At 43.0% G+C, this 14,975-nt stretch overlaps 1 protein-coding gene across 6 annotated transcripts in view; it reads right to left on the bottom strand.

Annotated features, from left to right (window-relative positions):
- EVL (Enah/Vasp-like) overlaps positions 1-14,975 on the bottom strand; it is a 122,811-nt gene that overhangs the window by 36,152 nt on the left and 71,684 nt on the right. For all 6 annotated transcript variants that reach the window (XM_075282518.1, XM_075282516.1, XM_075282519.1 and 3 more), the window contains exon 3: positions 10,554-10,731. In XM_075282518.1, the coding sequence (XP_075138619.1) occupies positions 10,554-10,731 (178 nt within the window). The remainder of the gene's footprint in view (positions 1-10,553; positions 10,732-14,975) is intronic.

The raw sequence follows: 14,975 nt of genomic DNA, 5'->3' as shown, positions 1-14,975 counted from the left end.
AAAAGACCTCGAGTAGAGCCCAGTGAGCTCTCTCTCCCCCCGTTGGAGGATCTCCATATTGGGGAGGTGGATTCAGAGGAGGAATCCGAGGAAGCGGAGAAATCTATATTTCCATTGGAAAAGATGTCAAGGCTGCTCAAGACCATCCGGTCAAGGGACCGTGAGAGCGGGGAAGGATCCAGCAGAAGATCCAGATCCTTCAGGGCAAATTCGGATTTAGTCCGAAAGATGGAGGCTGAATGGAGACGGCCGGAAAAAGCGTTTAACCCCACTAAACGCTTTAGATCCTTGTTCCCCATTGCCGAATCCCAGCAGGGAACCTGGGGGTTCCCCCCCAAAGTGGATATGGCCGTGGCTAAGCTATCTAAGCGCACGGTGGTGCCGTCGGAAGACGGATCGAAACTGCAGGATCCTATGGACCGCCGCGTCGAGGGCTCCCTGAGGCGGATATATGCAGCCTCCTCCGCCCAGGCTTTGGTGGGCATCTCCGCCAGCGAGGTGGTGTCAGGCCTTCGGGCTGAGTTGTCTTCCCTGGCTGGGGACATTGACACCGGAGTACATCGAGATGACCTGCTATCGGCCATGTCAGATATTAATCTGATGGTAGACCACCTATCAGAGGCTACCTTTTACCAAACGAAGCTGGCTTCTAGGGCTATGGCGCTTTCCACCGCGGCCAAACGCCCATTATGGCTGAAGCCATGGAGAGCCGATAATGCCTCCAAATTTAATCTGTGTGCCCTCCCCTTCGAGCCTGGAAGGCTATTCGGTAGGGAATTAGACTGAATTATGGAAGGCCTCACGGATTCCAAGGGGAAGAACCTTCCTCAACCCTCCAACAGCGGAAGACCTTCCTTTCGGGGCCGTGGATTTTCCAGAAGAGGTTCTCGAGGCCAGAGACGCTCCGGCCCCCAGGCCAGAGGGAGAGGTCGTGGTGCCTCCCGTGACCAGCAGAAGCGCTCATCCTTCTGACTATCCGACCTCCCGCCCCCGCAGCTGTAGGCGGCCGGCTTTCCCATCATTCGGCCGCCTGGATTCTTCATATTCAGGACCCCTGGGTCTTACAACTGATCCAGGAAGGATACAGAATAAGCTTCATCTCTCATCCTGCAGAGAAATTTATAACAACTCGCCCTTTTCAGGGCACCAAACAACTTCATCTAGAGAAGTCCGTTCAGGAGTACGTGGACAAAGCTGCGCTGGAACCGGTTCCTCTTACAGAACGCGGCCAAGGCGTCTACTCTCCGGTCTTCTTAGTTCCAAAGTCGTCAGGCGGATGGCGGATGATCATCGATCTCAGGTACCTGAATCAATTCATCCACAAGGTACGGTTCCGGATGGAAACCATCAAATCGGTGCTCCCCTTCCTGCAGCCCGGAGATCACTTCGTCACCTTGGACCTAAGGGACGCATACCTCCACGTACCTATCTTTCCAGCCCACAGGAGATTCCTAAGGATTGCTGTGTACCTAAACGGAAGGTTGTCTCATTTCCAGTTTACGGCTCTCCCATTCGGCATATCCTCGGCCCCCCACACCTTCACAAAGGTAGTGGCTCCGGTCGCAGCCGCCCTGCGCCTCCAAGGGATCTTTATAGTTCTGTATCTAGACGACTGGCTCCTAAAAGCCCGGTCAAAGGAGGTTCTCGCCACACAACTAGAGACCACAGTGGCTTTACTAAACGAGCTGGGCTGGCTAGTGAACTGGCAGAAGTCAGTAGTGGTTCCATCAACCCGGATCCAGTTCCTGGGATTCATCTTGGACTCTCTCAGTATGACGATCTCCCTGCCCTCTCCTCGCAAGGAGAAGATTGGTCGAGCGGCTCATCACCTAACCCGGAAGGTTACTATCAGGACGGCCATGAAAGTCCTAGGTCTCATGTCCGCCACCATCGAGGCAGTACCCTGGGCCCTGTGGCACATGCGCCCATTACAAAGCGAGATCTTGAGAGTCTGGAACCACAGTCCTTCAGGACTTCAGAGGCCTATCCAGTTATCCATCAGTACCCGTCGATCACTGGCTTGGTGGTCTCATCTCCAAGACGGGAAGTCCACGGTCCAGACCTCCTGGATCCTGTTGACTACAGATGCCTCCCTCACAGGATGGGGAGCGCATCTAGGGGAGACCCCAGTACAAGGTACATGGAATCGTCTGGAGAAAACGCGCTCGTCCAATTGGCGCGAGCTTACGGCAGTTCACCGTGCACTTCTGGCGTTTGCACCTCACCTGCAGGGACAAGCTGTGAAGATAAGGACGGACAACTTAACAGCAGTTCACTACATCAACAAACAAGGGGGAACCAGATCCCCCTCTCTCCTGCAGGTGACCAACCTAATATTTTCCTGGGCAGAAAAGAATCTGTCCCAGTTGTCGGCAGTTCACATCCGAGGTCGCTTGAACATCCTTGCGGATCAGCTCAGCAGAGGCCTGGTGACGTCAGGCGAATGGTCCCTGGATCCGGAAATCTTTCACCATCTTACCGAGATGTGGGGTCTCCCTGAGGTGGATCTGATGGCCACCCAATACAACGCCAAAGTAGAAAGGTTTTGCTCCCTGTACCGGGAAGACAACCCTTTGGCGGTGGATGCCCTGTCAATACCTTGGAGGTTCAAACTGGCATACGTTTTTTCTCCCATTCCGATGATTCCGAAGGTATTGGCGAAACTCAGGCAGGACCAGACCTCGGCAATAGTGATTATGCCGTTCTGGCCAAAAAGGGCATGGTTTACCCACCTCATTCTGATGAGTCGAGGGACCTACTGGAGGCTTCCATCAGTCCACAACCTGTTAACTCTAAACAGACAGCTCTGCCAGGACCTGGACAGGTTCAACCTCACTGCCTGGAGGTTAACCGCGCCGTATGTGGAGATAGAGGATTATCCCAGGGAGCACTAAGGACACTAGCCCATTCAAGAGCGGAATCTACTAATCGGAGCTATCAGAGGATCGCCCGAATATTCCGAGGCTGGTGTGAGGAGAACCAGCGCAACTCCGACAGAAATTCAATTGTGGAATTCCTACAAGACGGCCTAGAGAGGGGGCTATCACCAGCCACCCTGAAGGTTCCAGTTTCAGCTCTGTCCGCTCTCCTGGAGACTTGGCTATCACAAGATCCTCTAATCAAGCAGTTCCTAAGAGGGGCTGCCAGGCTCCGACCCCAGGTACAACCTCCAGTCCCTCGGTGGGATCTGGCTGCAGTTCTACAGGGGCTCTGTGCTCCCCCCTTCGAACCTTTATCTGAGGTGGATTGGAAGTACCTATCATACAAGGTTACCTTTCTGTTGGCAATAACCTCCGCCAAAAGGGTTGGAGAACTACAGGCCTTAGCGGCCTCGGAACCCTTTATAACCTTTTTCTCAGACAGGGTACAGCTGATGTTTGTTCCAGGATTCTTGGAACCTTCACTTCAGAATATCAACCAGGTAATCTCTTTACCGGCCTTCTTTCCCTCCCCCACTTCCGAGTGGGAGGAGAAGATGCACAAGCTGGACTTAGTCAGAGCACTACGGATCTACCTGGACCGCACAGCCTCCTTCCGGAGATCAGAAAATCTGCTGATCAATGTGTTTGGCCACAATAGAGGTGTCAAAGCATCGAAGGTGACTCTGTCAAAATGGATCAAGGAGGCCATCACCTGCTCCCTGCGTGCTCAAGACCTTCTGGTACCTGAGTTTGTCCGTGCCCACACCACCAGAGCGGTGGCAATGTCCTGGGCAGAAAGACGTTCCCTTTCCTTGGAACAGATATGTGCTGCTGCTTCCCGGAGTTCACAGCTGACCTTTGCCAGGCACTACAGGCTGGATTGGCGTGCAGCGGATTCCACAGCGTTTGGACAGTCTGTCTTGGCATCAGCCTGCCAGGATCTCCTACCCTAGGGTAATAGCGATACTTGCTAAATCCCCAGTTGTGCTGCTGGTTGGGCGTAGGGGGAATGGAAGATTATGAATGATAATCTGTTTTCCCTTAGCCCAAACAGCAGCACAAGGCTCCCTCCCAGATCCTTGTCATTGTATATATTGTATTTGTATACTTTGATACTAACACAGGGGGGAGGAGGTCTTGCGGCCTCTTATAGGGGGTTAAAGCTGTTAGTTAATTAAAAGTTCCACCTGTCCTAACAGCTCACAGGGGCAGAAATACCCCAGTTGTGCTGCTGTTTGGGCTAAGGGAAAACAGATTATCATTCATAATCTTCCATTATATACACTATTGCTTGTCATTGCTTTGTTCTGTTTTCAAATTTGAAAAAGTTCAATAAAATTTAATTAAAACCAAAAAGTTTGAACTAAAAAGCAGCCAAGTAGAAAGATGTAAGGACAATATATAAGGTAATTCCTTCGTTATAACTACTGACTTGCATTTCAAGTTTGAGCACATTTTACACCCCAAATATTTGCACCCAAACTGGTCAACAGTGCACTAGCAGAGTCGCTGAAGAGAAAGTGCTATATTATATAGTTATATACATTATAATACTATATTATTATATTATACCCATGCCAGATCACAAAATTGACAGCTGCTAATCTGGCATTCAGGCTATTTTTGCTGCATAACATTACTCGCAATGAACTCCAATGTGCAAATAATTTACTAAGAGTGAATCAACAAATGAGAAACCCTGTAATAACTTTTATCCATCATTATCCAGTCTTCTGGAGAGCAAATGTGGTCTCTAGGGAAGTATCCAGATCACTTGACAAAGGAGCATGGACAATGAAAATGCCAGCCAAGAGATCCTCTTACTGAAGCTGCTCAATGGATTGTTAATTAAATAGTCTGTTAAAAATAGGCCTTTATAGTCCCACGACAAATCCACAATATGGGAATTAAAATACAAATGTGGTCGCCAATGCTATAGTAAAGACTTCCTGGAATTTTCCATTACGGCACAAACATAAGAAGTTTTTAACCTTTGGTAGCAAAAACATCTGAGATTATTTTTCATTATTGCTCCAGTGTATCAAAAGTGAAAAAAAACTTTGCAAAATGTCTTGATTTAAAAAAAACAAAACCCTAACGCTTTGTGTACACAGCTCCTATGTAGACCTATATGCCCTCATGTTAAAAGACTACTAGTGAACAGTACAGTGTGATCCTGCAATCATAATTTACTTGATTCTCTAGACAAAGAGGACATCAAATCAACAATCGGAGTCCCCCATTATTGTACTACGTTTTGATAAACAGAAATGTATATTTTCTCCTCCACACTCTCATCTACTGTAGACTGTTGGGTTTAATTCTCAACCTCTTGACCAAAGAAAGTGGGACACAAGATTGCGAGATGAGACTATTCACAAGGTTTGTTTGTAGTCTGTAACCATGGAAACACATAAACCTGCACTGGAGCTGTACAGACAGAAAGTGAGAAAGTTATCTGAAAAGTAGGTCACTTCATATTTTAGGCCTGATTCACATCTGCGTTCGGTATTCAGGTCGGGGAGTCCGCTTGGGAACCCCCCAACTGGAAACCTATACGCATTAAAAAAGCAGTTAGTCTATGGGGTCCGTGTGGTTTCTTAGCTATGATGAGGTCCATGTGGTTTCTGCTTGGTGTCCACGCGAGTCATTTGCAAGCAGCACTTTTCTCTCTGCATGTTTTGTGCGGAAACGGAACGTAAACCACACGGACCTCATCATAGTCTATGGGGTCCGTGTGGATTCACTACTCACTGCTTTTTAATGCATATAGTTTTCCGTTCGGGGGGTGCTCAAGCGGACTCCCTGAATGGAATACTGAACACAGATGTGAACCAGGCCTTAGATGCATATAATTGGAGACACTCTCCAATGCAATTTGTGTATTTGGTTGTTTGCACAAAGATGTAAAAAAAACTGAACTGCAGAAAGCACAGTGAAAACTATCCAATAACATCTGAATTTTTCATCTTCGCATAATAAACAGAAATTTACTCCTTTTCGCCACGCCTGCAATGAAACGGGAATTCACTTCTAGAGTTCCACTGCTCTAAATACAACCATCTATTTCTGTTTTACAGAGCTTATTCGGAAATATTTTTAGCACATGCTTACGCCTCAGCACTCTGGTGTGAAGAACACCTCAGGTCACATTTAATCAAAAACTTCATTTTGTGTCTGTTATGTAACATTATGGAGCGGCCTCGTTGCAGTTACATAGCATTTACCTCTGTGGATTATTGACAGCACACATTTATATGCTGGTGTTCTCTTGATTTAGACTCCATGTACGGGCAGAGTCATGTGCACAAGTGTACAACTTCATACGTGCGTGCTGATGTATTGCGCCACATTACGGTTATTTTCCCACAAGAAACAAGGCTTCCTCAGACCTCTATGACATGATATCTGAGTATGGGCATTTTTTTTTTTGCCAAGCTGATACAGGATCTGTAATCAAAAAACCCTGTATGAAATTGAAGACATAAAGGTGTACAGTGAGGCCCCCTATACCATAGAGTCTTGTACTATAACTCGTAGGTGTGGTAAAATGTATGGCATATTTATTTAATACAAATGTAGTACTGCTTTTATGTTTGATGAATTTGCACTTGAAGAAATAGTAAATAGTAAATAGGTTAATAATAATCCATTTTCCAAGATAACGATAATATAATAATTCACAACGATAAAAACATATCATTGTTATTATCATTAATATTTATTAATAACATTACTATATTATTAGTCATACTAGTTACTATTTTATTATTTTAATTTCAATATTTTATCATACTCATACATATATTTGGGATTTATGTTTACAATTTAGTATTACCATGTTTTTTAATGTATCTTCCACTTAAAGTTAAGTAAAAATTAGCATGCAGTTCTCATTAACATACACTTGTCATTCATCTATGCTGAATAAGATAACTCAATAAATGACTCAGTAGAACCTTTTTTACACTCTGGTTTTCAGGCATCAGATATGCGGCATAATACTAAGACACCAAAGGGTTAAGCTGAAGCATACTCACAGGTCAGTTTGATAGTGGCCAAGCTGATTTGCTTGAGCTGACCTTGCTGAACCCGTTGACCTGACATATTAAATGACTCAATTTATCAGCCAAGTGGGACCACGCAGAATAGTCATTCAAATAGGACACAGCCAACAATAAATCCAAAGGGCTCATCGGGGATAAAGTTCCTCCCATATCAGAATTTCGAAAAAATGAAAAATGTCCATGTACACAAAATGAAGACACCAGCATAAAATGTCCATTGAAAAGAAGCCAAGAATTAAGCCCTCAAAAGACTCCCAGAGATATTTTGGAGAGAAAGTCCTCCAATCAGGGCAGTGGTGACAGGAAAAGCTAACAGGAGTCCAGCTAGACCATATATGTATTCAAATAGGCAGACTCCAAGGGCTGAAACAGGAGCTGTCTGTCCAGGATCAGAACTAACCTCCCTATAGCCAGCATCACATGTCACTTGTCAGAGGAAAATGCAGAAAAGGAAGGGGTATGATGAGATTTAGGGAGAAATATATGGGGGAATCGTTATGTGTGTGTATAACACGCTTTTCCTGATTATAACTTTCATTTAACAGTTTTGTTACTTTGATTTTTTTAAATCCTTATTATTTTTTGCAACTAATTTTACTGTAAATTTTGCAGGCTTTTTTTTTTTTAAATTTCTCACTTTCTTCTCACTGCTTTTTATTTATTTATTTTTTCAAACTTGCTTTATTGAGAAGATTAAAAAAAATATGTAATACAAATATGTGTCCAACAGTTCGGGAAGGATAGGCTATACAGGGCTATTAAGGGGATAGGGAATGGGATAGGTAGGAACGGGAAAGAAAAATAATGGGGAGGATAGGGGTCAGGGTATGAAGTGGTACAAGTATAATAATAGTTAATTTATTTAAAACCATTTTCCTGCGGAGAGGCCATAGGCGGACACCAGTGGTTTGCTTTTAAAACCCATTCAAATGAATAGGTTTTAAAATTGACCACTGGGAAGACGTCCCCTGTCCTGTTTGTCAGGGCCGAGGATGGAAACCCAGCGGAGTGACACAAGGCGGACACTGGGCGCAAGTATGAACGCCCCCTAACAAAACCCATAAATAAACTACTACCTTGTCAGTACAGATTATTACCCTAACACCATCAATATCTGGAGTATTAGGAATGGGAACCGTGTATCCAATAAGAAGGTTTGGTATAGTACGGTATATTTTTCTTCAATTTTATACCAGGTATAATGGGAGTAATTTATTCGGAGTGGCATTTCCTATGCCAGTCTTAATAAAGGCTCCAGCTGGAGCTAACTGTGCCAGAAATATGAATAGACTCCTGCAAACCTGTGCACCAGAATGGAAATCTACAGTAGTCAGGAGTTGGTGCAGATTTCATAACTCAAACCAGTTTTCTGGCATGAGCAAAAATAAATATATCCGGCTGAGCTGAAAGGGGCGAGCAAGGCGCTGAATGTGGAATGTGGCAGATGAGAAAGCTCCCCCACTGTCTTACAGATAAGAAACTTCATAGTAAGGCTATCTACTATTTCTTGGCTTATATACCGTTTAAGAAAACTAAACACGGGTAGATCTCTCCATGTAAAGAGCGCCCGTTACCGATTTTACAAGATGAGCAGCGCTCATGTAAAGGGCCTGATGTAAACTACATGTGGAGGAAAGGTTATTAATGCGATTATTTGTCCCATACAGTGAACTTATTGCTGGCAGCACATCATTTGCTTACACTTGGAGGTGTGCTGCTGATAGATGCGATTTTTAGGACCGCATAAAAGATATGAAAAATGAGATTTTGTTTGTTTCTTGACTAATTGTGGACCTGTAATTGGGAATAGGTGTTCATGCAAATGCTTGTTCAGTGAATTGTCAGCTATGTAGCTCATGCACCAAACCCATTCTATAACCTATGAGCAACAAGACCAAACTGAGACTACAGTTTAATACAGGAGGCTCAATGGTGTTGCCCACAGTGATCAATGAACTGTCATTAACACCTGATTGGTTACCTTTGGCAAAATATGGCCTTTTTGGTTCTTATATACAGGCAGCAGTGAGATATGAGTTATATTGCTACTTTCCATAACAATATATAATTTTGACAAAGGATCATGACCTTGCATAATGTGGAACAGTATAAAGTATCTGTCATGTTATTAATGCTTAACGAAACTTTTCACCAATTTTTGATTTGAGTTTCTGGCAGTATTTGTGTCATGAATACATTCTATAATATACTTTGCAAACACATTTTGGCTCCTTTTTGTGACATTCTGTGCTTCTTTATTCTTTCCATCTATTGATAGCTCTATATTGCTTTCACTTGTACATGGGTTAGCTCTTGTGCAGGGAAGCTTAGGCTGAGGCATTGTAAAACCAAGAAAAGTACTCCAAGGAACCAAGGAGAACCAAGGAAAAGAGTTGACCTGTGTAGAAGTGCAGAACTTAACAGAATGGGGTCAAAACTTGTTAATAGAATATATTATAAAAATTTATCAATGGCAGAAAAGCTCCCAGAAAAAATCAAAAGTTGCTCAGAGAAAGATTTGGGCATGAGGAGTAATATTTGTAACAAAGAGGGAATATTGAATAGAACAGTCTATAGCAAGGTGGGATTTGAGAAGCTGTATGTGGGAGGGGGCATGTCTGTGTCAGAGGAGGCAAGAGCAGTGGGGGAGGGCCTACCTTCCAGCTAAAGCCAATAGGAAGGAACCAGGAGGAGTGAGGAGCTTACTAGACACCAGGTATGTAACATATCCCTTTTTCTGCTCTAGTTTATTGGGAATACTGCCATAAATCCCTTCATTGCCCAAAGCCAAAAGGGATGCAGGTGGTAACGCTTTCACTGCCCAAGACCACCAGGTTTGCAGACTTTAACCCTTTCTCTGCCATACATCTGCAATGCCCCAAACCATCAGGGTTTCATACATTAATTCCTTCTTTATTACCATAACCTATTTATGGTTAAGGCCCCAAGTTGAGCCAAACCAGCGTTTTGTCTAGTTATGTTCCACAAAATGGGGCCTTAGCCTATAAGAAATTACTTAGCGCCATATAGTAATATATAGTACCCGCTGTTTTGGATCGCCCAGTTTAGAATTAATAGCACTAAGAGTAGGCTTTCAGTACAGGTATTAATGACAGTAGTAGAGTGACCGATGGAGGCTGAGCCCCCTCTATCTGGTATCCATCTGCTTTCACTTTCATGTAAGAAACACGACAGAAGCTTTCGTCCATCATGTTTTTCACAATGACAACAGACACAGATGGAGAAGGCTCTGTCTGCATCAGTCACTCTACTACCTTGTCCATTGCTCTTATCCTTTGAAGAATGACAACAATGGTTGTTCATAAGGATATTGTCTCCTAACTTCCCCGCTCACTAGCTATGAAGGCATAGAGAGAACATTGATCAGCAGTACAAATCCCTTTGTCAGTTTGTTACAATGTATCAGTGTAGGTAAGTTATATCTTTCTGGAATACAAGCTGCATAGCTCACAGCACAGAAACGTATGACACAATTCATCATGTAGTTGTGATAACATGACAGATTCTCTTAACAGTAATTTGAGACAACTTTTCATTGTTTTACCTCCATCTTGAGAGTTCATGATATTGAGCGCAAACAGCATGGCATTGGAGAAAGCAGTGGCTTCTTCTTTGCTTGCAAAGTTCAAGCCATACACCTGCCGGGCATCCCTCCATTGGTGAAAGGTTGGCGTGGCCTGGTTATATTTCAGACCTTTCACAAGTGAATAGTTTATGACTACCTGAAAGGAAGAAATGTGATATTACACAATGGAAGCTGCAGATCCCAATAGAGAAAGTTACAGAATAGCAAGCACTTAATTAATGACAGAAGGTACAATTAAAGGGGCTGCTCAGAATTAGGAAAACACGCCTGCTTTCTTCCCAAAACAACCCCACCACCTGTCTATGGGTTTTGCCTGGTGTTTGTTATTATACAGATCAGCTATCTAATAAAAAGGTCTACAACTTTCTATAATTCTAATAAATGTAACTTTGTGTGTCAATTTATCGTCACTTTCAATATCTCTACTTACTGTTAGTCAATGGCGACCTTTGCAAAAAAGTGGACATGGTGCTACTGTGTCTTCCAGGGAGTAAATGAAATCTTGCAGAATTCTTCATTTTTTTTTTACATATTAGATATATACACTATTCTATAAGGAGTTATGACATTTACTGAAGGCTTTACTGAAGGTACACATACACAATTACCAGTGCGATTGTCTAGTGTATGATTGTGCGGTGTCTCCTGGTCATCAACAGTAAGATGGCAATGGAGACTAGTTGGAGGTCTATCCTCTTCAGTGATGAGTCCTACTTTTGTCCCAGATGCAACGGTAGCCGGATATTGTGAGAGCACCTGGTATTGTGGTGTGGTATGGCCTAATATACGGTCGGGTAGGTGGACCCCTCTGTTCTTCATGTCAGGTACACTAACTGCTCAGCGTTACATTAATTTGGTTGTGGAAACAGTAATCCAAACATTTCTCCAAAGTGTCTTGGGAGCCGCTTTTCTATAAAAATGTTATTCCTGCTACTATGAACAGCTTGTGTGATACAATTGTGCTACCACGGCCTGCACAGTTTTTGGATTTGTTTTCCATGGAGCACATTTGGCAGGTCATTGGTAGGTCACTGCAAAAGGAACTCCAGAAGCCCATTGCATTAAGTGTGGATAACCATTAATAACCTAAGTGTGTGTTTCTGTGCATGGCACTCGTACATGACACTAAATGAATTGAGATTTTTTAAATATTTTGTTTCCATTTTTTATATCTGATGTTCTATCCTGTTCCTTATTTAGCACCTCTGTTACGAGTCCTGAACTTAGGGTTGTCCAAAGTCAAATCAGTTTGATAGCACAGTGGGTCCACAATCCGCTTCTTGTTACATTTGTATGATATATTTGAAATCCATAATTCTACAGTGATAAAGATTTTCACAAGTAGAAAACCTTCTGTTCAGTTGACAATCCTTCCATGGAGTTGAGGTCCAATCAATGGTTATGCAATGCTCAGAGATAATGCAAAAAAGCTACATCTAAGACTCCACAGGCCTCAGCATGTTAAATCTTCATGTTCATGGCAGTACACATTCAAGAAGACTGAAAAAGTATGGTTTGTTTGGAAGGGTGGCCTGAAGAAAGCCTATTTTTTCTAAAGAGAACACAGTAACATTGCTTCAATTCGCAAAGCTGCATACAAACAAATCAGAAGAGTTTTGGAACAATGTCCCTTGGACAGAAAAACCCAGTAGAAATGTTTGGCTATAATGTACAGTGCCAGGTTTGGTGAAAACCATAGAATGAATAGCATCACAAACACTTCTTATCAGCTGTTCAGTACAGTGGAAGAGGGATGATGCTTTGGGCTTGGTTTGCAGCCACGGGACCTTGGCACCTTGCAGTCATTATAATAATAATAATAAATTTTATTTATATAGCGCCAATATATTCCGCAGCAAGAAAGTCATTTCACACAATGGGACTGAGGGCCCTGCTCGCAAGAGCTTACAATCTATGAGGTAGGGGTGGTGACACAAAAGGTAGCAGGGGCGGCATTGTAGTCATTACACAAACATAAAACTTTATGAACAGTCACTAGTGGTGTCCTTTAACATGTGGATGGAGCTTGGACCTATAAAGTTAGCCTGAAATGGCATCATATCATGTGGGGAAATGTGGGAGCGGGGACAGAGGAGGGTTAAATTTGGGGGATTCTAATTATAGTACAGAAGGGTTTACGTTAGAAATTGTGATAGGCCTGTCTGAAAAGATGCGTCTTTAGTTTGCGCTTGAAGCTGTAGAAATTGGGAGTTAATCTGATTGTCCGGGGTAGAGTATTGCAGAGAAGTGGTGCAACTCGGGAGAAGTCTTGTATACGAGCGTGGGAGGTTCTGATAATAGAGGATGTAAGTGTTAGGTCATTGAGTGAGCAGAGAGCACGGGTTAGGTGGTAGACAGAGATGACGGAGGAAATGTAGGGAGGTGCAGCATTATGGAGAGCCTTGTGGATGAGAGTAATAACTTTATATTTTATTCTATAATGAATAGGCAGCCAATGTAACGACTGGCACAGACCGGAGGGATCGCGGTAGCGTCTAGCCTGATAGATGAGCCTGGCCGCTGCATTCAGAATGGATTGTAGAGGGGAGAGTTTAGTAAGGGGAAGACCGATTAGTAAGGAGTTACAGTAGTCAAGGCAAGAATGAATCAGAGAGACAATAAGTGTCATTAAGTCGACCATGAACTTCTCTGTATACCAAAGTATTCTAGAGTCAAATGTGAGCCCATCTATCTCTCCATCAGCTAAATCTTGGCCAAAACTGCATCATGCAAATGAACAATGATTCCAAGCACACTGGGAAATCTACAGACCTCACCTCAACTGAAATGCAGTGGTTGAACCTTAAGGAGCAACTACTGTGATATATATATTTTTTTTTATTCTTACTGTACCTAGTCCCCCAGTATATAGAATTCAGATAGTAGTATACTTTTAGATGCTCCTTTCTACTTGAATTCTTCTCTTCTTCTAAGTCATATGACACTCATTCAGACCTAACAAAATGTGCATGAAATTATACAGGAGCAAAAGAGACTTCCAGTATGATGGTCTGCACCATACAGACTCTCAATGGTGGAGATAGAACAGATTTATTATGCCACATAGGCCACATTTAAAAAAAAACAAAAAAAAAAAAACCTCTGCATTGCCTTCAATGTTTTACTTAAAATTGTGCATGATGAGGGCGTGCAGAGGGTGGGACATTGCCCCTGCCAAATTTGTCATCATTTTCGCCAGTTTTCTGATGGGGAAAATATAAGTCAGCTATGAGTTAACGTGCACTTCCCCATTGGCACACAAGCTGGCGGAAGGTGCGCTTCATTTATTTAGGAGGCATGTGTCTTAGTTACACTCTCTGCTGGCTGAAGGGCTATGAAGACTGGCTTGAGTAACGTCAATCTTCATAAATCTGCCTCATAGTCTTTTAGGCTAAGGCCCCATTTAGTGGGTAAAGCAAAAAAAATGCTGCAGTGGAAACGCATAGCAGTTTCTCTTCATAGAAAGTCTGCAGTGGTTTCCTCTGGATTGTAGGGATATGAGGGCAGTATATATGAAAGAGGTCTGGACAGCGACAGACAGCTGTGCATAAATGAATACCCACAAACCTCAATGAACTGAAGCAACATTGTAAAGAACAGTGGGCCAAAATTTCTTTGATAAGTCCTAAAAAATATATGGCTTCTCCATTTTGGCTATATTTTTGCGAAAATAAATGAATAATAAAATGGTACAATCTGTTGTGTGTTGCTGGTCATCTGAGGATGCAATTTACTAATTTGAGGACCTTCTAAGGAAAAGGTGTGTGTACATATATATATTTGCACACAGGAACCAGGTAACCACTAAAGAAGAAGTGAGTAGAACTGAAAGACTGCCGTAACTTCCTATAGATAAAATGATACAGATAGTTAAAAGATATCACTAATTTTCTAACATTTTATAGAATGATCGCTCACATTCACTGTGAAAGTTATCCATGAAATACAAGAAAGGCCACAATGTGACATTACATTTGGGGCAAATGTCTAGCTGGCTGCAACGTCCCCTGATAATACCAACTGTTTGCCCGCAACAACCGATATGTTGTGCTTCTTACTGAGAATTTGAAGCTGGAGAATTGGGAAGTGGCATCCATAGAGAAAAATAATAAAATTCTGCTGCCACCACTGATCTTACTGAATTCATTATAGAATAAAATATAAAGTTATCACCTTCATCCACAAGGCTCTCCATAATGCCGCACCTCCATACATTTCCTCCCTCATCTCTGTCTACCGCCCAACCCGTGTTCTCTGTTCACTCAATGACCTAACACTTACATCCTCTATTATCAGAACCTCCCACGCTCGTATACAAGACTTCTCCCGAGCTGCACCACTTCTCTGGAATGCTCTACCCCAGACAATCAGATTAACTTC

Source organism: Leptodactylus fuscus, chromosome 7 (genome assembly GCF_031893055.1).
Source record: "Leptodactylus fuscus isolate aLepFus1 chromosome 7, aLepFus1.hap2, whole genome shotgun sequence".
Classification (NCBI taxonomy): Eukaryota; Metazoa; Chordata; class Amphibia; order Anura; family Leptodactylidae; genus Leptodactylus; species Leptodactylus fuscus.
This window is presented reverse-complemented; position numbering and strand designations above follow the sequence as displayed.